This window comes from Gracilinanus agilis, chromosome 1 (genome assembly GCF_016433145.1).
Source record: "Gracilinanus agilis isolate LMUSP501 chromosome 1, AgileGrace, whole genome shotgun sequence".
NCBI lineage: Eukaryota > Metazoa > Chordata > Mammalia > Didelphimorphia > Didelphidae > Gracilinanus > Gracilinanus agilis.
Window position 1 is genome coordinate 162,159,876 of NC_058130.1, and position 24,604 is coordinate 162,184,479.

Consider the following 24,604-nt stretch of genomic DNA (forward strand, 5'->3'; position numbering starts at 1 on the left):
AATCCATTACAAGTCCTTAGGTAGGAGGTAGAAAAAAGGATGCTAGTAAAAATTGACAACAGAATAATTATTCAAATATTTATTAAACAAGTACTTATTAGGCATAAATATCATGTAAGAGGAAGCATAAAATAATGGATAGAAAGCTAAGCTTAGAAACTTAGATAGATGAAATTGAATGAACACTTTATTTTTTTAGTACCTACTATGTTCTAAGCTTTTCTTTCTTTTTTAAAAAAATAAACCCTTACCTTCCATCTTAGATTCAATACTGTATATTGGTTCTATGGCAGAAGAGTGGTAAGGATTAGGCAATAGGGGTTAAGTGATTTGCCCAGGGTCATACATCTAGGTAGTGTCTGAGTTCATGTTTGAACCCGGGACCTCTAGGCCTGGCTCTCATTCCACTCAGCCACTTAGCTTGCCCCCTTTACTAGACTTAAAAAGACACACACACACACACACATACACACACACACACACAATTTGATCCTTATACAACTCTGCAAAGTAATTGCTCTATTTTACATTTGAGGAAGCTGAGGCAAATGGAAGTTAAATGACTTGCCCAGGATCACTCATAGGATGCTTCATCTGAGTTGAGCCTTGAAGTAAGCTAAGAATTCTAAGAGTGAAGGATGCAAAATAGCACATGCACAGACAGAAAGGCAGAAGATGAAATTCAGAGTTTGGGTAACAGCAAATTGCCCATTTTGGCACAGAAAGTATTTTGAGTATACATAGGTGTAGATTGTAGTCAGGAAGATTAGCTAGACTAACATTGCAGTAATCCAGATGCAAAGTGATGGGACTGGTCTAAAGAGGATAATAGTGGAAATGAAGAGGAAGGGTCCAAAATGAGTATAGAAAGAATCTGTATAGAAAGAAGCATGAGTCTTGGTGCCTGGATAAAAGGGGGAACAAGAAAGAGGAGTTTTAAAAGGCTACATGATTTAAGACAGTTTCAACTGTATTGTTTAGTTGTTTTTCAATCATGCCCATCTCTTCATGACTCCTTTTTGGGGTTTTCTTGACAAAGATACTGCAATGGTTTGCCATTCTCCAGGTGATTTTACAGATGAGGAAATGGAGGCAAACAGTTGAATGACTTGCCCAAGGTACACTGCTAATAAGTGTCTGAGGCCAGATTTGATCTCAGGGAAGATGAATTTGCCTAGCAAGTGTCAGAGGCTGCATTTGAACTCAAGGTCTTCCTGACTTCAGGACTAGCACTCTATCCACTAAGCCACTTACCTGCCCTGATAATACGATTGTGTTAACAGACAAGGAAATGCTCAAAACAAGAGGCAGTTGTGGAGAGAGGTAAAGGCGAATTGTTTAGACTGTACTGAATTTGAGATAACCAGTGAAAGGTACTTCAATATTTCAAGGATTTATTTATAATCCTTAGCTCAGAACTGCATAACCTACATAGTTAGAACTTGGGCAAGCCAGACATCAGGAGTTGGACAGGTTTTATTTAAGCTAACAAGAAAATGTAGGAGTCTTGAACCTTACCCCATATATACTCTCCTTTCTGATGGGCCTCGTTTCTTCAGGACCCACTCTGAAGATGTCTCCCCAAAGAACTCTGGGTTCCCTAGAATGTCAACCCTGAAAACCTGAACAGTATTACTAGCTTATAGGACTGCCCTGAATATGGCCCTCAAGAAAGTCAAGGTTCAGTTTTAGTCCTTCAGGCTGAAGAATTAGCCCCTTGATATTTCTTTGGCCAGTCACTTCTCTATCAATTCTCCATTGCTGATCCTTTGCAGCACACCCAGGGGTAACGTTATTAGTAACGTTGGAGGTTGAACTCCCACCTGACTCTAAGTCCAATATTCTATCCACTCACTGTGCCACCTAGCTAAATGCCTTTAGAAACAACCTGCTTCCATCATTTATTTTTTAAAACAAGTTTTATTGCTCTTTTTTCGGTTCATCAGTCATTTCCCGAAATATCATGCCCTTCCAAACTGCAGCAGAGACCCCTTTCCCTGGCAGAAGTTTCTATTATTACTCTTACTCCTTTTCCTTCCTCCTCAAAGGCACTTAATGCAAATTATTATTCATTTCTCAGGTCCCACTGAAACGCCAGGAAGGGAAGAAGACGTAGACATCAGCACAGCTTCCGTAGAGAGGGAAAGAGCGCGAGGAATCCGGGCTCTTAAGGGGGTGAGGCGGAGACGAGCATTAGAGCCCGCGGTGCATTCGCGGCCAGCGGCGCTCAGAGGAAACTAATCTGCTAGTTCGTCCGCCTCCAAATATCCTTGTAGGAGAGGTGCTGAAGGCTCATCTTTCCTTGAGGGAACGGCAACCTACAAGGAATCTCGGCCAGAGCACTGTAGTCTTTTCCCTCTCAACCATACCTCACAGGGAACCTCAATGCCCTTCAATTCTCTTTAAAGCCCTAAGGAAACAGGAACTTACACCACGGAAAAGGCTTCAACCGCTCACACCGGAAGCAAAGCAATCCGCAGCTAGTGCTAGGTCGAGACGGGGACTGCTCCGGAAATACTTTGAAACCTCGACCTAGAGCTGGTGCCTTTTGGCTCCCCTTTCTGCCGGTGTTCTACTACTTCTTTTGCTGCCACTATAGCACTTTTTGACTCTAGCGTGTGCGGAGACGAATTCATCCCTAGCCTCTTCGGCCCCCTCCTCCGTACCTTCAAGTCCCCTTCCACGGATGCCTATGAGCGAGAACTTGTCCCACTTTGAAAATCGAGATTCGTAGGATTTGGAGCAGCAAGAGCCCTTGTAATATTATTTGGCCCAATTCCCTCATTCTAGAGGTGCAGAGGCAGGTGATTTACCAAAGCATTCCAGTGACTTGCATTCCCTCCAACTCTCCTGACTCAAAGCCAGTTCCCTTTTCTTCACGGCAAAGCAGGGTATGGTGGCTCGAATAGTAGGAGAATTAACTTTTTAAATTTCCATGAGAAGCTTGGAATCAGTATTTTAAAGGTGTATTTAAGGGCTCTTTTAAGTGTCTGATGCTTTATAAGCCTCTCAAAATTACAGAATGACTTTTTAAAATAAATTCACTCGTACAAAAAATGTTTATTCAATTCCAAATCAAACATGAATTAGAATACATCAAGAAATCTTTAATCTTGAATTTGTTATATATCAAAAATAGTTTTAACTGTAATCCCCTGATTTTTGCAACAGCATCACTGTAATTAAAATAACTTCATGTGTGTATATACACTTTCCCCCTTTCACTTACGAGTCATGATCATGTATACATATAATCAGTTTTTTGAATTTGATTATCAACTTAATGTATGGTAAAGAAAACACTGAAAATTGATCACATTAAAAAGGAATGATTAACTTTTTAAAAGAAACTGCAATTAAAACATGATCAAACAAAATGAAATTCTGAAGGCACGTAGTAGATATGGCAAGAAAGAATGAAATAATCTTTTTTTCTTCCCCATACTTCATGCTATACTTTTTCTTGGTTATTCATAATAAAAGACAAGGTACACAACTGATTTTATGTTATAAAACTTTGGGGTCTTATTGATTAGAACTTCTTATAATCAATAAAATATACATCGTGTATGATGAAATGGGATTCCTTTCATATCATCCCTGTGATCCCGGGCATAGTCCCATAAGTAATAATCAATAAGAACTGAATTTATCTCTACAGATATTTCCAATCTCTTCTGTTTAATAAGTTCTAAAATTCGATCTCGAATTAGCTCAACACACCAAACAGAACAGCCTCTGATTTCCACCTCTTCTTTAACTCCAGATGGGAGCATTTCTCCTATAGGAAAAACATCAGAAAAAAAATGCTTTAAAAAATCAGTGACATAATTCACCGAGTAATAAAAATGTAGATTTTGTAACTAAATTCACACTTTCAAAGACTATATATTTGTTATTTAAGCAATGATGTCAATATTTTAAACTATTTGAGGTAGAAAGTAAGTTTGGGTTTAAAATTAGGTAAGTTTTCTGTGCAGTGGCAGTCAGTCCCCTGATCATAGAAGAAATTTCCAAGAGGAAGGAAGGAATTGACTTCTACAGTGATGGACAGGGCCAGAGTTAATGATCAAACAAGAAATAAAAAGATCAGAGTACATAAAATGGACAATTTTCATCATATAAAACAAAAAGATTTTGCACCAACAAAACCAATGTGAGTTAAAATTATTAAAAAAACAATTAACTGAGAAAAAATTTGAAGTTTCTTGGATGATTCTAGGAAGATGTCGGCTTAGAAGCAGCAAGGCTCCAGACCTCTGTAAACCCTTCAATACCAATCAAGGACAAAGGGCTTCGAGGGGACAGAAAACCAAATCTGACAACAGAACAGAGCTGGGGGATCCTCCTGCTAAACCCAACTTAAAAGGTACATGGGGGGGGGGGGGGGGGGAGGCTGAATTCATTGAACTCTCCGGTTGGAGGGGAAAGGAAAAAGGAAGATCCCAGGTCCTCTCCCCCACCTAATGTACTGAGTTTCCAGCAGATCTTGGAATCTCTGGGTGGGCCAGGGAGGGCAAGGGCACTAGTCTGGAGGGAGTGCCTTGCTGGCACAAATGTGCCAGACTCAAGGCTTTGATCACAGACAACAGGGAGGTGGCTAGAGGAGATGCCCAGGGAGGGCAGACAAACACTCCAGCTTGTACTGCCCCATCCCCCACCCCCTTTCTCAAGGTTTTGGCCTCAGGGCACCTGGAGCTCAACAGATCAACTCCACCCTAGCTTAATCTTATCAATATGGCAGATAAGAAGTCTTCAGAGCTTTGGGAAGCTCTAACACCCCTCCCCCATAGACTGAAGTGAAAGTAGCTAAAACCACATCTTTAGCTTTTTCTACCAGCTGGGGAAAATCTGTCCTCAGGGCCCACTAACCTAATTAGTCAACAGAGCAGAAAAGAATCCCCTCTAGGACTGAAAAGCCCAAACCCACAGATCAAATAATCAAAGGAGCAAGATTACAGCCAATTATAGGGGGGAAAGAAGGAAAAAATATGAGTAAATGACAGAAAAAGAAAAAGAAATTACAATTGACAGCTTCTATCCAGATAATGATCAAAGACCAAATGGATCAGAGGAAGATCAAGGAACACCAAGCAAAAACACAGAAACTCCAATGAAATGGACACAGGTTTTGGAGAAACTCAAAATTCAATTAACTCAAGAACTCAAAAAAAAAAAACAATCAAAAGAGGCTGAAGACAATTGGGAAAAGCAAATACATTAACTTAAACAAGAAAATAGTGTCTTGAAAGCCAAAACTGACCAGCTTGAAAACAAGGAAAAGAAAGTGAAAGATGACCTACAAAGAAAATCAGATCAGAAGAAGACCAAAAAGCCAGGGATGAAATTCAGTCTTTAAAAATCAAAATCCAACAACTAGAAGCAAATGACTTCACAAGGCAGCAAGAATCTATAAAAAAAAAATCAAAAGAATGAAAAAATTGAGGAAAAATATGAAGTTTCTTGGATAAAGTTTTTATCTAAGATAATAAATGATTAAAGAATATGAACAGGAAGTTCTCAAAGGAAGAAACCCAAGCTATCATTAAAACTATGGGGGTTGGGGGTGGAAATTGCTCTAAATCATTGATAACTAGAAAACTTTAAATTGAACTATTGAGGTTCCACCTCACACTTGGCTTTAGCAAAGTCAGAAAAAAAGAAAAATGACATTCTGGAAAGCAATTGGGAACCATGCCTGAAAAAAATCTTTAAGCTATACCTTTTGCCTCACATATTACTATGCCTAAACCTCGATGAAATCAAATAAAGAATGTAATGAAATATTACTGTAATATAAGATTATGAAAGGGTCAGTTTCACGGAAGCAAATTATTGTCCTCTCTGGACCATGTCCTGATAGAAAGGAGCAAAATGAGGTCTAGAGCTAGATCCATGATATTACCTAATTGTCTCCAATGAATCTGTTAAATGCATAATCCAAAATTGCATGATATGACTTTTAAGTAGTATCTATTTATATTTAATATGATCACTGGGAGTTTGTAACTCTAAAGATAATATTTCTAATATAAACTCTGCTGTAGATTTCTCATAATTGCCATACAAAAGATATTACCAATATCATATATTATGTAGATCAGCTCACAAAGCACAGAATAAGAACCTAAAAAGCATAATGCAAAGAGTTATAAACAAGTAACAAACCTTCAAGAAGTTTCTTAAGTAGTGCATCGGAGTATCTTAGAGCTCCCAAGTGAGCAAGCACCTGGGGTAGTCTGTAGTCAGCAAACATAGTAATACTAGAAATGTCACTGAAGCAGCCATCTCCTCTTCCTTCTAGTACAGACCACGTATCTGCCACAAGTATCTGAGCGCGTTTGTAAAATGAAATATTTTTACCCTAATAAATGAGAAAAAAAATTGTTACTTGAGTATTTTAATTTTCATATGTCTACAAAAATGATACAACTTAAAAAATGTTTTATTGGTCTTAGTTTGTTGTTTTTTTAAAGTGTTGAAAAAAATAGTCCCTCCCTCCGGCAAAGAGATTACATTTTACTGGAGTTGTAGAATAAGTACAGAAAAGTAAACAGAAGATAAACTGGAACAGGAGACAACAATAACTTGAACACCAGGAAATACTTTGAAGAGGAAATGGGATCTTCTAAAAGGTGGCATTCAGCTTCAGTACCACTCTCTACATAAAACTTTTCTTGATGTCCCCAGCTATGTGTCCCTTAAATTAGCTTGTATTTTTTATGTGAAAATGTTATTGTCCCTCATAAAATGCAAGCTCCCTCAGGACAGGGACTGCTCCATTTTGATCTATACATGCCCTGTGTCTAGCACAGTGCATGGGAATCGAAGGTAACTAGTTAACAAACACCAATAACTGATTAAATTATTTCTACACCATCCATGCAAAATGTTCAAGCCTGGATGACCAGCAGGAAGGCTGAGTGATTCACAGAAATAGACAAGATATTATGAAAGGTAGGTTTTGGTGGACACTGAAGTGGATATGTCAAGTAAGTACATAGAAATATGGGAGTAAAGATCAGAGATGTGTAGGGCTGTATATGTTGATTTGGGAGTTACTGAAATAGAAGTTGCAACTGAAGTCAGAGGAGTGAGAAAGATAACAAAATGGGAAAACACAGAAAAAGATGTGCAGCAAGTCTAAGACAAAGGTTTAAAGCAACGCTACACTTAGGAATGGGAGGAACAAGATCAACCAAGGTAGGAAGTTAGAAACCTTAAAACAATTCCACAGAAGCTCAGGAAAGAGATCTTCCAGAATAAGGAATGGTTTATAGTGTCAACTATTACAGAAAGGTGAGATGAAAGAAAAGATCATGGGTTTTGCTCAGGGGTCACTGATAAGCTTGGAAAGAGCTAGGTGTTTCCCCAACATACTCTGCACTGCAATGCTATTCCTCACATAAGCTACTTCATATCTAGGCATTTCTATTGGCTCTCCCTCATGACTAGAACTCTCCCTCCTCATGGCTTCCCTGGATTTCTTGAAGTATGAACAGGATGACTTCAAAAAGAGGTGGAAAAACCTATGTGAACTGATACAGAGTGAAATAAGGAGAACTAAGAGGACACTGTACACTAACAGCAATACTGTGGAATGATCAACTGTGATAGATTTTGCTACTCTAAGCAATATGATGATCCAGGCCAATTCTGAGGGACTAATGAAGAAGAATGTTATCTACCTCCAGAAAAAGAACTATAGGAGTAGAAATGCAGATGAAAATATATGATTTTTCACTGGTTTATTTGGGTATATATTTTGAGGTTTTGGTTTTATAAAATTATTCACTTACAAAAATGAATAATATTGGAAAAAATAAAATAAAATCCATCATCTACAGGAAACCTTTCTTGATCTTCCTTGATTCTAGTGCCTTTTTTGTTGATTAATTTATTCTATCTCTATCTTGTTTGCTCATTGTCGTTTTCATATTGTCTCCCCAGTAGAATGAGAGCTCTTTAAGAATAGGTCAATATTGTGCCTTACCAGAACTTACCAACCAGAGCTTACCACAGCAGCAGTCACATAGTAGGTACTTAAATGTTTACTGACTGACTGATGAAAGCAGCTTTAGTAGCTTGATAATGGAAGCCAGATGGTAGGAAACAAAGGAATGATGGGTTTGTGGAAGAATCTAGTTCAGATTATTTTTTTAAAATAATTATAACACTAGGAGATAATGAACAAAATTTTAAGGCATATTCTTTTCTAAAGCAAATACTTATTTTTGAGAACCTATTTTCCATACATCAGCCTTTTGTGAGCAAAAGTCTGCTATGACCCGCAACCCAGCAAAGTACTGAAGTGCCAGTGCTGGGGCAGAGAACTGAGAAATGGAGGAAGTGGGACAGAACCCCATTTGTATTCAAGAAGTGGGGAACTGGGCAGCACTCCATCAAGCAGGAAGGAAAGAACACTGCATCCAGCTGGGACCAATTCTAACCACCCAAAAATCAGTTGGGGCAGTTATCCAGGTGGGTAAACCATGAATTTCTGAGAATGAATAAGGCTGTGATGCTTTGAGATCTAGACCACAAAAAAATCACAGAGGGGGAGGAGGTCAGGAAGTAAGTGATAAGGAAAAAAAGAGTAAAAGTACCAAAGACTTTAAGAAGAAATATCTAAGACCTTGAACATAAAAATAGTAACAACAGAAGGAAATATGATAGCCTCCAGTTCAGAGCAGAGATCTATGAATAAAAACTATTTAAAAAAAAAAAAGGGAAAATGATCCAACATTGATGAGACAGAGGACCCCATGAAAACACAACATGGAATCACAACACTGTTCCGGAATGTTTCAAAAGTGAAATGAGAATTATGAGAGCAAAATGTATGTCCTGAACAGCAAAAATACTACAAGCAGAATAGAAAAACTTGAATTGCAATGGCAAAGAAACAAAAGAGACAATAGAATGGGAATGCAAATACATAGAAGTGAATGACAACCTAGAAAAAGATGTGCAAAACAAGAACATTAAAATAAAATATGTTCACTTTGCAAGCAAACATATTTATCTTGAAAACAAGATGCCTAGAAACAACTTGATAATAGGTCTCCCAGAAGAACATAGCAGGTCAAAAAACTTTAACACCACAATGAAGGAAATAATAGAAGAGAACTGCCCAGAACTTTTGAACATAAAAGTGGAAATTTGAATCAATAGACTTCACATATTATCTCCAGAAGAAAAAAGAAACTTTAAAAAAACAAACTCCAAGACACATATTGTTTAAATTTAATAATTCAATTCAGAAACAATAAACTCCTTAAACCACTAGGAGAAAGACCTTCAAAAATAAGAGGGAAAGGGCATGCAAGCAATATGAGACTATGCCATACTTACTCGAAAAGAGAAAGGAATGATATGTTCTCCAGAACAATAATGTCTCTGGATGCAGCTAAGGGAGACCTAGCCTGCAACGCTGGGCTTAACCATACAAGAAAAAAAAAATGGACATTCAATAATAAAGAATTTGAAATATTTTGAGGAAGAAAACCAGAACTGAAGAGATTATTGCCTCTCATACACCCCAAACACAGAAGAGTTAATATATGCAAAAGGCAAGGAACCTAAGAAACAAAAGCATAGTGAAAGCAGAGAGACCAACAAGAGCCTTCTTTCTAAATGTACACAAGGAGACAGGGAAAAGGTGGGAATCTGGCAGAAGCAGTAGTGAAGAGGTAGGCAGGTATGAGAAACTGTTTCCCTTATAGGGCAGGGTGTTACCAATGTTTTTGTGTGTGAAACATGGGAGGGTAGAAAAATGGGGATAGAGAGGACTGATGTGCTGGGATCAAATTAAGGAATACCAAAGAGGGGAAACTGACTTCTGGTGTCAGAAAGAGAGCAGCCTACAGAGGAGTAGGTGAGGAAAAAGGGGGAAAAAATGAAAAAGTGATGGAGAGGGAAGGGAATGTCACTGATGAATTCTTCTCTGACTGAAATGAGGTGGTTGATGAAAGGAGATGAGGACCTTACACTGGATAAGGCCTGGGAGATCTGGAACTTGAAAAGTCACTTGTCCTGGGAGGGGGAGGCTTGGAACTCCTGGAGGGCAACTAACAACTGGAGGAGTGGAGAGCAAGGACAGAGGAGTAGATTTCCAGGCAAAGATAGAAAATCTTATGACTACAAGATAATATAGTTACCAGGGTCACTAAGCAATTATAAACCAAGATTCCAAATGTTTGATAATTTAGTTCAGAAAACATCTTCTGAAAGGGGCCTCTGTCACTCCCTTGTGCCTTTGCTCTGAGATTACTTCCCATTTATTTACACTGTTTATATCTTGTACACAATTGTTTGCTATGCTGTTTCCTCTATTAGAATGTAAGCCCCTTGATAGTAGGGACCATATTTTTTACTTTCTTTATCTCCAGCACTTAGCATAGTGCCTAGAACATAGCAAGCACTTAATAAATGCTTGCTGATGATTAAAAATCAAATTACTAAAAAACTCAAAGTGTTTAGGCATATTTATTGACATTCCTCAACACACACTAAAGAAGCAAATCCATTAGGAAACCACTCACACATGTCAAATTAATCATTTTCTTGTCTGAATTAAATTTTTCTTCCTTCTTTAGTGCTAATTACTGAATAATTTCTCAATTTCTCCGAGATTGAATACTTTTTCATCTTTAGAAGGGATCAAAGCATAATACCACAATTAAGTTTTATTTAAGCTAAAAAGCGTTCAAAAGAAATAAGTAAGAATTTAATTTATGAACATTCTCATTTGACAAACATTTAATTCCTACTACAAAAAATATACTCTTCTGGGAAAGGTGAGAATATATGTAAGTGTAAAATCCTTGTTCTCAATAAATTTTTCAGTCTAGTAGGGAAAAATAAGATATGTATAAAAGTAATTATGAAAAAAGCACATATGGCAAATGTACAAAGTAATATAAAATAATACTATCAGATCTTTTTTTTTTAAACTCTCATCTTCCATCTTAGAATCAATACTGTATATTGGTTCCAAGGCAGAAGTGCAGGGAAGAGTAGGCAATGGGACTTAAGTGACTTGCCCAGGGTTACACAGCTAGGAAGTGTCTGAGGTAGTATTTGAATCTAGGACCTTCTGTTTCTAGGCCTGGCTCTCAATCCACTGAACCACCTAACTATCCCAAATGCTATCATATCTGATGAAAATAAATTAATTTCCATTTGAGATGAGGAAATAAGCCTTCCCCTTCTCCCCATCCAATTAACTGCCAAATCTTGTCAATTCTGCCTACAAAATATCAGTCCACTTTTCTCCAATTCACATCACAACCTTCCTAGTTTAGGCTCTTTTCATCTCTAGCCTAGTCTATGATAGCCTCTTAATTTGTTTATCCACTGCTTTCTACCCATTCTCCAGTCCCTGCACCACATAGCTGTCAAACTGATAACCCTAAAGCACAGAGCTCTCCCCTACCCAAGAAGCTCTTGTGGTTCCTTCTTGCCTTCAAGATAAAATAACAAGCCTCTTTGTTTGACTTTTAAAGCCTCTTATAATCTGGCTCTAATTTACCTTTCCAAATTAACTACAGATTAATCTGCTTCACATATTCTATGTAATGTGACATCTCATTTTTTACTTCATGCTTTGCACAGGCTATATATATCCTCATGTATGGGGACACCTCTTATAGAAAAAAGCCTAATGAGATTCTCCCTTATAATTCCCTCCCCCTAGAAATTATTTTTGCACATATCTTATGCATAACTTTCTATTTATGTTTCCCCCAGTGGAATATAATCTTCTTGGGGAACAGAGGGTTTGTATCCCAATTTTTAGCATGGAGTGTTTAATAAATGCTTACTTAGTTGAATTGAAAGTCAAAGTACCAATCAGTTCCAACTCTTAGTTAGAAATTCATGTAACTATGTTAACTTTTCTAAAAAATGAATATTAATAAATGTTTAAAAAATTAAAAAAAATTTAAAAATTACAATTAAAAAATAAATAAATTACAACTTTCTCTCAACTCTTGAATAATGCAGGCACTTTATATTTGAAGTTGTTTCAAGGTCCTAAAATCAAGTTAAAGAAGTTTTAATGCCAACACTTTTATTAAATATGTATTACTTTTACAGATACTTGTAAGAAACTACCTTCCAATATCTATTTGTTCTCCTTCCTCTTCTATTTCTTCATCTCCCGAAGTGGAAACATCATTCGAGTCATCACTATCACTCTCTTCTTCCCACAAAACACCCTCTTCTCCCCACAAAACACCATCTTCACTACAAACATCAAACTGCTGTTTGATATACAATGTTTTTTAAATCCAAGCACAATGGACTAGGTGGAGATTTTGTCCCAACCGGTTTTGATCCAGTTCCCTAATATAGTGACAGATAGTTTCTTTTATTTTTCCAGATGTAGTAAATCCATGGTTTCCAACCAAATCCACTCGTCATATTCTTTCCTCAAATGATCTTTGAATGGCTTATTACTTCTTCACATTTTCAGTTAGGTGACCGTTGAACGCATTGAATACGAGCATTCCTCTCTGATGCAGTAATGCACCGAGACGCCTACCCCAGACCACATTAAACCAATCTAACACAAGTTCTTCATTCATCCATCCCTTTTCCTGCACATGAAAGATCACTCCTGATAATTTTTCCTTAGGTGATGTTTTACACCTTAAAATTATGTAAGGAGTCAATTTTTGCCCATCAGCTCTGACTGCAAGTGTCATGGCCATTCTAGTTTTCTCATTTCCAGTAGTTTTAATCAGCACTGATTTGTGCTTTTAATATTAACAGTGCCATTTGATGGAAGATCAAAACAATGAACAGGTAGTTTTAAATAAAGTAATCAAAGCTATCTATAGTCATATGAAAAAATATTCTAAATCACTCGATTGGAAGAATACAAATTAAAACAACTCTGAGGGACCACCTCACACCTATCAGATTGGCTAATGTGATAGAAAAACAAAATTGCAAATATTGGAGGAGATGTGGGAAAATTGAGACACTAATGAACTGTTAGAGTTTTGAACTGATTCAAACGTTCTGAAGAGTGATTTGGAACTAAGTTCGAAGAACTTTAAACTGCATACCCAGGAAAGGGAATTCTTTATTCTCTTTGTCCACTTTGAGTTAACACTTAGTCAACTCTTTCTTTTAGTACCCCTACTTAATACCTAGCTAACCACTAAGAGAGCTCCACCCTTTTAACCCAATCAGTCAGAATCCCATGATAAAAAAGGTTTACACCTTCAGAGGCCTATAATAAGAATTAACACCTTCAAAGGTGAGAAGTGAATTCCACAAGACACTGCCCCCCTGGGCAGTGCTGGGCAATTTGGAAGCTGTGATTGGCCCCTGTGAAGAGGGGAAGGGAAAAGAAGCCACTATAAAAGGCCCTGAATTTCTGGGGCTGGGAAATCAGCTTCAAGAATGGAGTTGGCTTCAGGAAGAGAGTCTGCTTCAGGAGTCATCTTCAGCTCAATTCTTGATCTGCCTCTTGGAGCTAACTTGGGCGAATAAATAGCTGGCTTTCCTTTCTTGACTTCCGCAGAGAGTGTAACTTCAGTTGAGTGTTAACAAGTTGTGCCTGGCTGTGTCAAGCACAGGAGCAGTATTTAGTGTGATAGGCTAGACATCTTCTCTATTCCTTTTTGTATTTCTCTACTTTCACTCTTTCCACCTCTTTTGTAAATAAAAGCTATTAAAAGTTACTTTTACTTTGAGCTATAATATTTTAAATTGATGACCACCATATTATTTATAATTTTCATATATTTTAGTCAAACCATTAAAATATAATTCCTACATACCTTTTGACCCAGCAATATTACTACTAGGTCTGTATCCTAAGGAGATAAAAAACAAAAAGGAAAATATTTATGGCAGCTCTTTTTATGGTGGCAAAGAATTGGAAATTAAGCAGATGGCCAACAATTGGGGAATGGCTGAACAAGTCAAGGTATATAATTGTGATGGAATACCACTTTACTATAAGAAATGATGAACAAGAGGCTCTCAGAAAAATCTGGGAAATCTTACATGAACTGATGCAAAGTGAAATAAGAAGAATCAAGAGAACACTGTTCAAGGTAACATTGCTACTGTACAATGATTGATTGTAAATAGCTTACCTGTTCTCAGCAATTTAATGATCCAAGCCATTACCAAAGGATTTATAAACAAAAAATGCTATTCAAACTCTTTGAAGTGTTAAACAAAATGCATCATGTAGAAAAACACTTTTGAACTTTACAATAATACTGATATAGAGTAGAATTTGGTACCAGGAAGATTTATCTTAGATTCCATCCAACAATTATATTACTAAAGAAAACAAGCAGGGGTAAACAACAAAGGGTCAAAAGATGTAAAATAAGGCAAGAATGAGAAAGTCAGTCAATACTGATAGAAAACAATGGAACTTTTAGTCAACTTAGTACTAAGTTGTTATTGCTTTTTGTTCACAGAGAATTATTCATAAATGGAAACTGGATTATTATTTCAAGATTAAGAAAATGTGGATTGAGATTCAGTCATTTATAAAGGTAAAATTTTAACTAAGTTAAATTCTTATTTCACTTAGATGTTAAATTTTAAATTAATTTAAAATTATAATTCAACAAATAATCCTTGAACATCTATCTGGTGAGGCACAATAAAGGACACAAAGATTAAAATAATATTAGGGGTAGTAAGGTAGCACCTTGGATAGAGCACCAGGCTTGGAGTTGTAAGGGCCTGGGTTCAAATTTGAGTCAGATACTTCCTAGCTGTGTTACTCTAGGCCAGTGACGGGCAAACTTTTTAAAGAGGGGGCCAAAAATCTGTCAGTCTGTTTCTAAGGCAACTCTTTCGAAGTTTCACTGTATTGTATGCTACTCATTGTATTAGTCAGATTAATGTCAGATAGAACATTTCAGGGGGCTGCATCTGGCCAACTGGCTGTAGTTTGCCCATCACTGCCCTAGGCAAATCACTTAACCCCCACTAACTAGCCCTTGGCACTCTTCTGTCTTAGAATTGATGCTAAGGCAGAAGGTATAGGTTTGAAAAAAATACATAGCCTCTGTTTTTAAGTAATTTATAACTAAGAGGGGATAAATATAACAAATAAGGTTGAATGAATTGCTATAAAAGAGATGCTAAGGACAAATAGAAAAGGAAGAGTTTACCTTCAGCTGATGGCATAAGGGAAAGACTTTCATCATAGAGGTAGCAAGTCTTAAGACTTGAAGGATTTTGATGCATTGATGAGATGGATCTTGGGCCAAGGGAGCCAAGGCAGGGGAATATAACACCATTGGCAGGCATGGTGAATTGCTTGATTTTTTACAAAGCATAAGGTAAATATATACATGTAAAGGTTTGGAAGATAAAGCATAAAAACAAGATTAAAATCAGGTGATGGGGGTCTAGAAGCTGTACTAATGAGTCTGGACTTGATTCTATACACAATGAGGTTTTTCAGCATAGATGGATATGAAAAGAGCTGTGATTTAAGGAAATAACTCAAGTGACAATGTATAAGATGTATAGAAAGAGGAAGACACTGAAGAGAGAGAGGCCAATTAACGGTGTACTGCAATAGTCTTGCTAAGTAATCATCAGGGACTGAATTGAGTGTACAGCAGGAATGTAAACAAAGGGATCTTGTAACATGCGCACTACTGAAACAAGTCAAAGTAGAGAGGGCAAAAGGAAATATCGGGGATAGTTGACATGACAGTTTTTGAGCACAGAAAGAAATGACACTATCAACTAAAATGGGGAAATTAGAAGGAAGAAAATATTCAGGGACAGGAAGCAATGATTTCCATTTTAGTCATGCTAAGTTTGATATTGAAATAGCCAACTAGACCCATCCAATAGGAAATTGGAAATGCTGAACTAAAGCTTGAGAATAAAACCACATATTGCAGTGGAAAGAACATTGGCTTTGGTGCTGGAAGATCTGAATTCAAAGTCTGGTTCTGCCACTTAGGGTCCCTTCCGAAATGACAGTGAAGTTCATGAATACAAGGTCATAACTGAAGCCATGGTAGTGGATGATTGTAGGACCCCAAAGTTATGACACAAGAACTAAGCAACCACAAGCTAGGGACTGTCCAGTCAGGACTTGTCCCAGAACCCACGGTTACTAACCACAGGACTTCATTGTAGCATAGTGTAACTAGGTTCCAGGATATTTGTATACACCCTACATCTAGCTTAAAAACCCAGGCTTCCCTCATGACGGGGTCCAAGTTGGCACGCAAGTTTCTGGTGCCCTGGACCCTAACTCTGAGTTAGCAATAAAGTTCCTTTTGCCCTTACATTGTTGGTGTGAACTCATCCTTGCAATCGGGACTGAAACTGGGCATAACATGATGAGATTGCCAGAGTATAGAGAAAAACAGAAGGGTTGAGGTCAAAATGAACTACAAATATAAAATCTTTGGTGGTTATTATAACAATAGCAATCATAATTTTTTATGATTTTTTATAAAGTTTTATAAACTTTAAAGTTTATATGTATTTGATTCTCACAAACACGAAGGGTATGTACTATGATCTCCACTCTACAGATAAGGAAAGTAGGGATCAAAGTTAAGTAACTTGACTAGAGCCGCAATGAGTAAATATGAAGCCAGATTTGAACACTCCTAACCCCATGTCCAGCATTCTGTCCACTACACCACTGCAGCTGCTTATAATTGCATTTTTGGCCCTTAAATTTAACTTTTCACTGTCAATTTGAAAAGTAGGTATTCTGGATTATGCCAGTAATAGTAAGGATAATTGTTATATGAACTTTTAATTTCTAAAAAAAAAACAAACTTACCTCATATTTGGCCACATCTCTATAAGAAGGGAAATTTTCAACTATCAAAGACAGGAGTTTCTGTGCACTTCTGTCACACTTTCGAACACAGTTAAGAAAAGACCCTCCAAACTTTTCAAGTAAAATTTGTCCAGTTTCATTGAGAATCTTATGCCTCTCTTCTATTAAAGGCATAGGTACATCTGAGTCAGAGCGAAAATGATGCTGAAGCTCACCAAGTGTAACTGTGGCATAGTAGGAAGCCTTAGTGAAGGGTATTCCTTGAGGGTGTAGAAGAAGAAAAAAAACAAATCAGAAAAAGGTATTTGGGACATTTACAGAAATGTGACAAAAATAATTGTTGAGTTTAAGTTCTATTTTTAGTATTTTGTTAGGATCCTAATAAAACCTAAGTTCCAACCTGAAATTATTAAAGCAATGAAAAAGGAAAATAAGGAATACTGTTCTTATTCTAGCAAGAAATTATTAATATGAAAAGGAGACTCTGAAAAGAGCATATGTGACTTTCAGTTTGCAAGGCAATCGTGATTTTAAATAAGTGGTAAAATATAACATCATCAGGGCAGCTGGGTTGTTCAGTGGATTGAGAGCCAGGCCTAGAGATGGGAGGTCCTAGGCTTAAATCCGGCCTCAGACACTTCCCAGCTGTGTGACCCTGGGCAAGTCACTTGACCCCCATTGCCTACCCTTACCACTCTTCCACCTATAAGTCAATACACAGAAGTTAAGGGTTTAAAATAAAATTTTAAAAAAATATAACATCATCTATGGAATCATAGAAACAGAAGGGAAAGGGACTTCACAAGTTTACCTTGCATCACCCTCTCATTTTAAAGATTAGGAAACCCAAGCCTAGAGACTCAGTTAAGTGATTCAACCAAAATGGCAGTGATAAGGATCAGAGTTTCCCTTATGTGACTCCAAGTTTACAGCCCTTTCCACTGTACATGTCCCTGAAGAATAAATGGGAATTTTGACAAAGCTTGTTTTGATTCAAAGAACTGTACCTTCACTACAGCAAGAAGATTTGATTAAATTAATGTTTTTAAAGAAAGAACATTATTGTTCAAATAAAACTATAACTGAAATTCTTTACAGACATGTATGTTTTAATTTTAGAAAATATACATATATATTAGAAAACAATGATTTATTGTGTTTTGCAAGTTAAAAGCATTAAGGTTAAATTCATAACTCAAAGCTTTCTGAGCTTAGAATTCCACATTCAACTATTGTTTCACAGAGGCACAAACAAATGATATGAAGTTGAATCAAGACTGTTTCTTAGTCATTTATGTTAGTGACTAATGGAAGAAAATACAAATACTTTCAATTGCAATGTATTAATTCCTCTGGGGAATAATTTTAATATAACAGTTTCTAAAGCCAAGAAAATTTTACTTAGGAGGAAATAAATAATTATGGTTATATATACCTCCAAATCTGTAAAGATTACATACTAAGAGTTTTTACAAAAGCAAAAACTGCCTTATGTTTTATTGTACTCTATGCTATACATTAAATATTGATGCTTGATGGAAAAGTTAACAAAAGGTGAATGTGGCAGGGTTATGAATGAGTAGTGGAAAGTGTACAAGATTTGTAGTCAGCAGACCTGGGTTCAGATTCTAATTCTGCTATTAATTATCTGTTGTGACTTTGGGCACTTTCCCTGTCCCATCTATGGGGTTCAGTTTCCTTTTCTGTAAAAAAGAGGGGGTAAGACTAGATTCTTTCTGATGTCCCCTCTATAATATTTGCAGTGCACTACTCAAATCCTGGAAGTACACCTCTGATCTCACCAACATAGGGAACTTCCTCCACAAAGCAGAAGTCTTCGATTTGTCCAGAGACCACAGCCAACAAGTGTCTGAACTGGAGTATGAACTCAGGGTTTGACACCAAACCTAACATTCTATCCAACTAAGTCACCACTGCCATTTGGAATCTGCTACTCACAATAAAAATGGAAACATCAAATATATACTTTCACGCTCTGTTAAAAATATTCATGTGAAATAAAATACATCTTGCAGAAAACTAACCCCAAAAGACATGTCAGTGGAGGGAAAAAATCATTAGCAAAATCCTAATTATAGGCCCTCCCCACTTTTGTTATCCTTTAGCAGATTTTTTTAGCACGTCACTTATGGTATTTTAAAAACATTTCTATTGGTTCTATTTCTATATTGTAACCTCAGCAGCAAAATTGTACTATTTTCTTAACTATGCCCTTTAAATGCTCATCAGCCGATCTTTTAAGGACGGCTGGCTGGAGGTGCTACGAAAACATCAAAATTAGAGTAAGGTGGCAACAAGCAGCCTCTTTCCCTTGTAGAGCCATCCTACATAGCAACGGTAGGCAACCTTTTTGGCCCTGAGAGCCATAAACGCCTGCAGGAGGCGGAAGGCGCTGGAATATGGGGCGGGGGCTGAAGAGACCCCTGGGGCACATCCTGGGGCTCTGCCCGGACTGGCTGGGGAGGTGGAGCCAGATATGGCTAGAGAGCCACCCGTGGCCTGCCGACCCCTGCTACATAGGGTGCAGCTGACACTTCATTTGTTCGGTCTAACTTAGGGTCTCTCTATGCTCACGCCCCCAGCGTCCTCCCAAGCCACACAAATTAGCTCCTTAACTTAATTCCAAGGCCTGGGAAGCTAACCTTCATCCAAGGTTCGGTTGATTGCAGCGCAAAGAGCCCAGTACCCGCTGTACATTTTATCCTTGTACTTCACCAAACACTTGTGATTTTCCTGTTCAGACCAGAAGGAGAAATTGAGGGTATCGGAGACAAACACCCAGTTGACTGCATCTTCATCGTTTGCCTGAGGGTTCAGCTCGTGCAGGGTCTTCCAGCTCTCCACGCTGAACTCTCGGCTTGGGATCTTCTCCAGCAGCATCTCAGCCACTCGCTCCACACCAGCTGCTTCGATAAACACATCTTGGCTATTGCTGGCCACAAATTCCGCAGACTCTCGGGGGGAAAGAGGGACTTCCATCACAGGTTAAAGTCACGAACCCTAAACGTGTCCTGTACAAGATTCGGCTTCCGCCGTAAAGCTAAGAGAGGGCCTACGTGCAACTTTATCGCCCAGGACCTCCTCGCCCTCCTCGCCCTCCCCGCCGGCATTCCAGGACCCGCCTTTTCCCCCTCCCCTCACTAGTGGAAGCTCTACTCTAAGGGACGCCGCTCTCGGCCACTCTCCCTCCTCTCCAGCCAGCTCTCCCGCCCCCTCAGAGGAAGTCGGTGGGGAGGGGCAAAAACTGTAGGAGCAAAGGAAGTGGTCCAGGGCGATGCGGTGTAGAGTCCATTACTAGGCTGACCTCGTGCGCGGCAGGCATTCCGAGGGGGAGGGGAGGGCAGAGGAGGGGAGGAGAAGGGAACCGAGGCGTGGGGTGCGGCGCAGCTCAGCGGGAAGGAAAAGGGACTTTGAGACTTTTCCAGCCCAAGCGATCCGACCCATCGTCTGCAGCCTCCGGGAACTTGGCCAGCCCTAGTGTGAGCGCCCTGGCCCGTTTCCATGGTGATCAAGAGCCCCTGGGATGGGTCAGGAAGCTGGAGCTTCTGGGCTGCCAAAATGTGCAGAAGAAGGGGGAGAAAAAAAGTGAAGTGTGGGAGAAGACGAGGGGAGTGGATCTATACGCCATTTTTGTTCCCCTACTGGGGTCGGTTCCGCCGGAGCGATGTAAAACTTCCTCAGAAATCTAATGGTCCAACGCGTTGGCTTAACTGAGAGAAGCGGTATGGAAAATGAGACAGAGAGGCGGGGGGGGGGGGGGGGGGGAGGTAGTGGAAGAAAGGAAATGACTTCCCCAAGGTCACAGAGCGGGTTAGAGGAAATGCCGAGAACCGAATCCCGCTAGGTCTCGGGAGGGCTGGCTTGTAGACTTCGCTTAAATTACCGCCGCCCTGCCTCCTCCCTCCCCTTTTTAGTTAACTGGAGATGATCAGTGGCTTTTGGACCCGGATGTAGTGTCTTGTCCCTGGTGTTGCCGGGATGGTACCGGATCTAGAGAAGCTTAGCAGCAGTGTTGGCAAACAGACAGAGAAGCCTGTGTACTTGGGACTCCTTCCTACTTCGTGCTTTTAGTTGGCTCCGCTCGCCACCCCCCCCTTTTTCGGCCCCTAGCCAGAATTTTGTAGTTGGAGGCAAATTGTAATGTTGGCTTTGTACATGGAAGATTCATATATCGTTTGATTTGCTGGAGCTTATGAGGAAACAGAATTTACCACTACAGACTACCTAGATACTTAGGAAGGATGTAGTAGAGAAAATAACAAGTCTTTCCCCCAACCAGGGCTCACCCCTCCCCCATGCCTTTGTTGTTTGTTTTTAAGAAAGAGGAAATGATGTAGGAAGGATGTCAAATTGGTGACCAACCTAAATAGTGCAGAACTTCAAGTCAAAAGACCCCTGTTCAAATTCTGCCCCCAATACTAGCTGCAAACCTCTTAATGAGACTGTTAACTTAGCTGTAAGTTGAGGTACTTATGAGGTAGTTGTGAAGATCATATGAGAGCAAACATGAAAGCTACAGGAGAGTTGACAGGAATATGTTAAGCTTTATGCCAGGCACTGTGCTAAGTGCACGTACAGGTACAAAGAAAGGCAAAAACAGTCCCAGCTTTCAAAAATGTGTGTTCTAATGAGAAAGATATAAATAATTACATACCAAGTGCATGCAAAATAGCTTATAGGTAATTTTAAAGGGGGATGTCAGCTGCTTTTATTGTGCGTAGACTACTTAAATAGCTCCTTCCCTAGAGAGGAAAGAATCTTGAGGATAATGCCATTAATATGATTATTTCGATGACCAGCTAAGTGAGCACCTGAAAATTCCATGTAATATCAAACATGCCCTAAGACTAGAGAATAGAATAGTCACCTGTTTATAAAAATTCACTAAAGTCATGATATATTAACATCATTAGTATAATTCAACTCTAGTCTCCTTGGAGATCAAATAAAAACTATCTGAAACCAGGTAGGCTGTAGGATCCTGGATGACTTCCTTTTTCTAGACTCCTTTTTAAGAAAAAAGTTGTAGAAACTCCACTGACTATGACAACCTGGTTTTATGAAACTCCAAAGTGACCCTTGTCCCTGACAACCTGTCTTCAAGAAACCCCTTTGCTCACCCTTGTCCTAGACTGAATCATTAACCTTCAAGCCCCCTTTGATGCTTTACATAGGATTAGCAATTATAATAAAGTCTTAAATATCCCTTATGTTTTCTTAGTTTCTCATTTTATATCTAGGATACTTGCTGGTACCCTAGTCTTTGGCTGTTTGATCTAGGCCTCTCACTCTCACTCAATTTAGACTGTGGCTAGTGCAGATTGCAAGTGAGTGACAGGGCATAAACCCTTCCCCTTCTCCAAAATCTATATAAGCACTTCATTCTATAGATAAGTGGAAGTTCCAGGACTGAGGTTCTGTGTAGCTTCTCAGATTACTCTTTCTGCCTCCATTAAAGACCCTTATTATAATTACTTTGATAGTTCTGATATTTTTTTTCAAATAGACAACTATAATCTAATTTTCCAGAAGAAAGTCAGCACTAGAATATTCACTGAAGTGAAACATTAGCAAAGATAATATAAGAAAGCTGGTAATTAACTTTAGGTATTGCCAGCAGTTAAAACAACCAAACAGACTTTGAATTAATCAGATAAGAAAAAAGCAAATAGACTGCCAACTCCCATAAAGGTTATAAATGCAGATATTGTTCTTTCACCCCAGCCAGTCTTCTACCTAAGTCAACAAAATTTTCCAACTATGTTGTTGACACGCTAACAATACAAAGTATACAATTTGGTCCTTGCCATTACATTAGCTTATGAGGAGAAAAGATACATGCACATGTAAGAATAACCATTTAATTTAGTAAACCTTAAGAGCTCACTCTATGCAGAACATTTTGTTGAGTGATGACATTTGATAACCTCTAATCCCTTTGTGCTGATTGCCTTTCTTTTGTACACTCTTCGTAATGTGTGGCACCCCAGACCACATACATTATTCCAAATGTGATTGACCAGAGTACTTCTGGGTCCTATCCCTCAGTGTAGCCTAAGATTTCATGAGCTTTTAGCTGCTATATCAAACAAAATTGCTGGCTAGCTTCATCCTATATTGTAAATTGATTTTTTTAACCCAAGTGTAAGACTTTACATTTATCCCAATTACGTTTCATCTTAATTAGATTCTAACCTGTCAAGGTCTTATTGTATCCCTGTCATCTCAGACATTAGCTATCCTTTCCAATTTTGTGTCATCTTCCTATTTGATAAGCATGCTTTTATCTAAGTCATTTATAAAAATGTTAAACTGGGATACTTCATTGAAAATGTCCTTCCCAAGCTGATACTAAACCACTAAAGACTATTCTTGGGGTCAAGCAATTCAACAGATTTACTTATTAACTACTATCTTCTAGCCTATGTCTCTCCATGTCCATGGCCATCTGTAGGTGATGTGAGACTAGAAGAAAGTTGAGACTAAAGCTGGATATACAGAAGTGGCAGTCAGAGAAGCTGACGAATGAAAGAATACTGTAGAGAGGGAAGAGAGAAGAGAGAGATCCCTGGACAGAATCTACAGATATATTCATGGTTATTAAACAGGGTATGAAAGATGATTCAGCAAAAGGAGGAAATAATAAAAAGGAGGAAAACCTATAGTGGGGTGTCACAAAACCTGGAGAAGATACAATATCCACAGAGAGACCATTTTAAAATAAGACTAGATCCTGAAGTGATTAGATCATAGGATCCTTTTGATTACTTTAGGTAATAGAAATAACTCTTGAATTCATCTTTGGTCAGCTAGAAAAGAGAATCCATGAAAGGAATGGTCAAAAGAGGATTAAATGGTTTTAGAAAAATGATTTTCTAGGGGTATGCTTCTGAAGCCTGTAACATGCTATTTGATAAAGCAATTTACCCTGAGCAAAGAAACTTTTTTTTAAACTCTTTGTGAAATTTTGTCTATTGTTCAGGAATCCTTTAGTGTAACTTCAGAATAGCTGGGTTGAGAGAGCCTTTCAATCATAGGGTGATGATGTCAGTTTTTGGTTTTCTAAGAAGAAATATGTAGATTAGAATAAAATTTGGTTCTGGTAGGATTGTGTCTAAAATGTAGAGTAGAGAATTGTTTTCTTTGGCATCATTTTCACCCCAGAAAACACATCTTCCTCATTGGTGAAGTTCAGATACAAAATAGAATTACTCCTTCACAAATCTTCTGATTTTTTTTCAGAATCTTTCAATTTGTAAAGGATCTGATAAAAATAATATCCTGATATTTATACAGTACTTTACAGTTTACAAAATATTTTATATCTTTTTGTCCTTGGCTTTCTTTTTTATGTATTTACTATCTGTTAAATCATAATAACTAGCTTTTATATAGCACATTAAGATCTGCAAAGCCCTTTATAAATATTCTCTCACTTTATTCCCACAACAACCCAAGGAGATAAGTTATTATCCCCATTTTATAGCTGAGTAAACTGAAGCTAAGTGACTTGCTTAGAGTCACAGCTAATACTAGGGTTAGAAGGAGGGAGAATACTTCCCATTCTCTATAAGTGGCTAGCCAAAGATGAGATCTGCTACTTTTGGCCACAGAATATTTGGGTAAAGGCAGGGGCAGGTGTTCTAATAGAGACTTTAGAAGCATCAGGGAAATTGTGGCATAGGACCTAGATCCCAAGCTGATAGTATTCACCTGGTTGAGGCATAGAGGTTGGTTGGGGGGGGGGGGGGAGATAAGGAATGCAGAGTATTAATT

The 24,604-nt window shown here is 38.3% G+C and overlaps 1 protein-coding gene across 1 annotated transcript; it reads right to left on the reverse strand.

The window, feature by feature from the left end:
- Window positions 1–3,367: 3,367 nt before the first annotated feature.
- C1H9orf64 (chromosome 1 C9orf64 homolog) lies at window positions 3,368–19,918 on the reverse strand. The gene is made up of 4 exons (XM_044657235.1): window positions 19,471–19,918; window positions 16,808–17,067; window positions 6,169–6,364; window positions 3,368–3,781 (listed from the first exon to the last, which is right to left on the reverse strand). Exons 1-4 carry the CDS (start codon window positions 19,805–19,807, stop codon window positions 3,549–3,551), a joined length of 1,026 nt encoding a protein of 341 aa, XP_044513170.1. The 5' UTR covers window positions 19,808–19,918; the 3' UTR covers window positions 3,368–3,548.
- Between the last annotated feature and the right edge of the window lie 4,686 nt (window positions 19,919–24,604).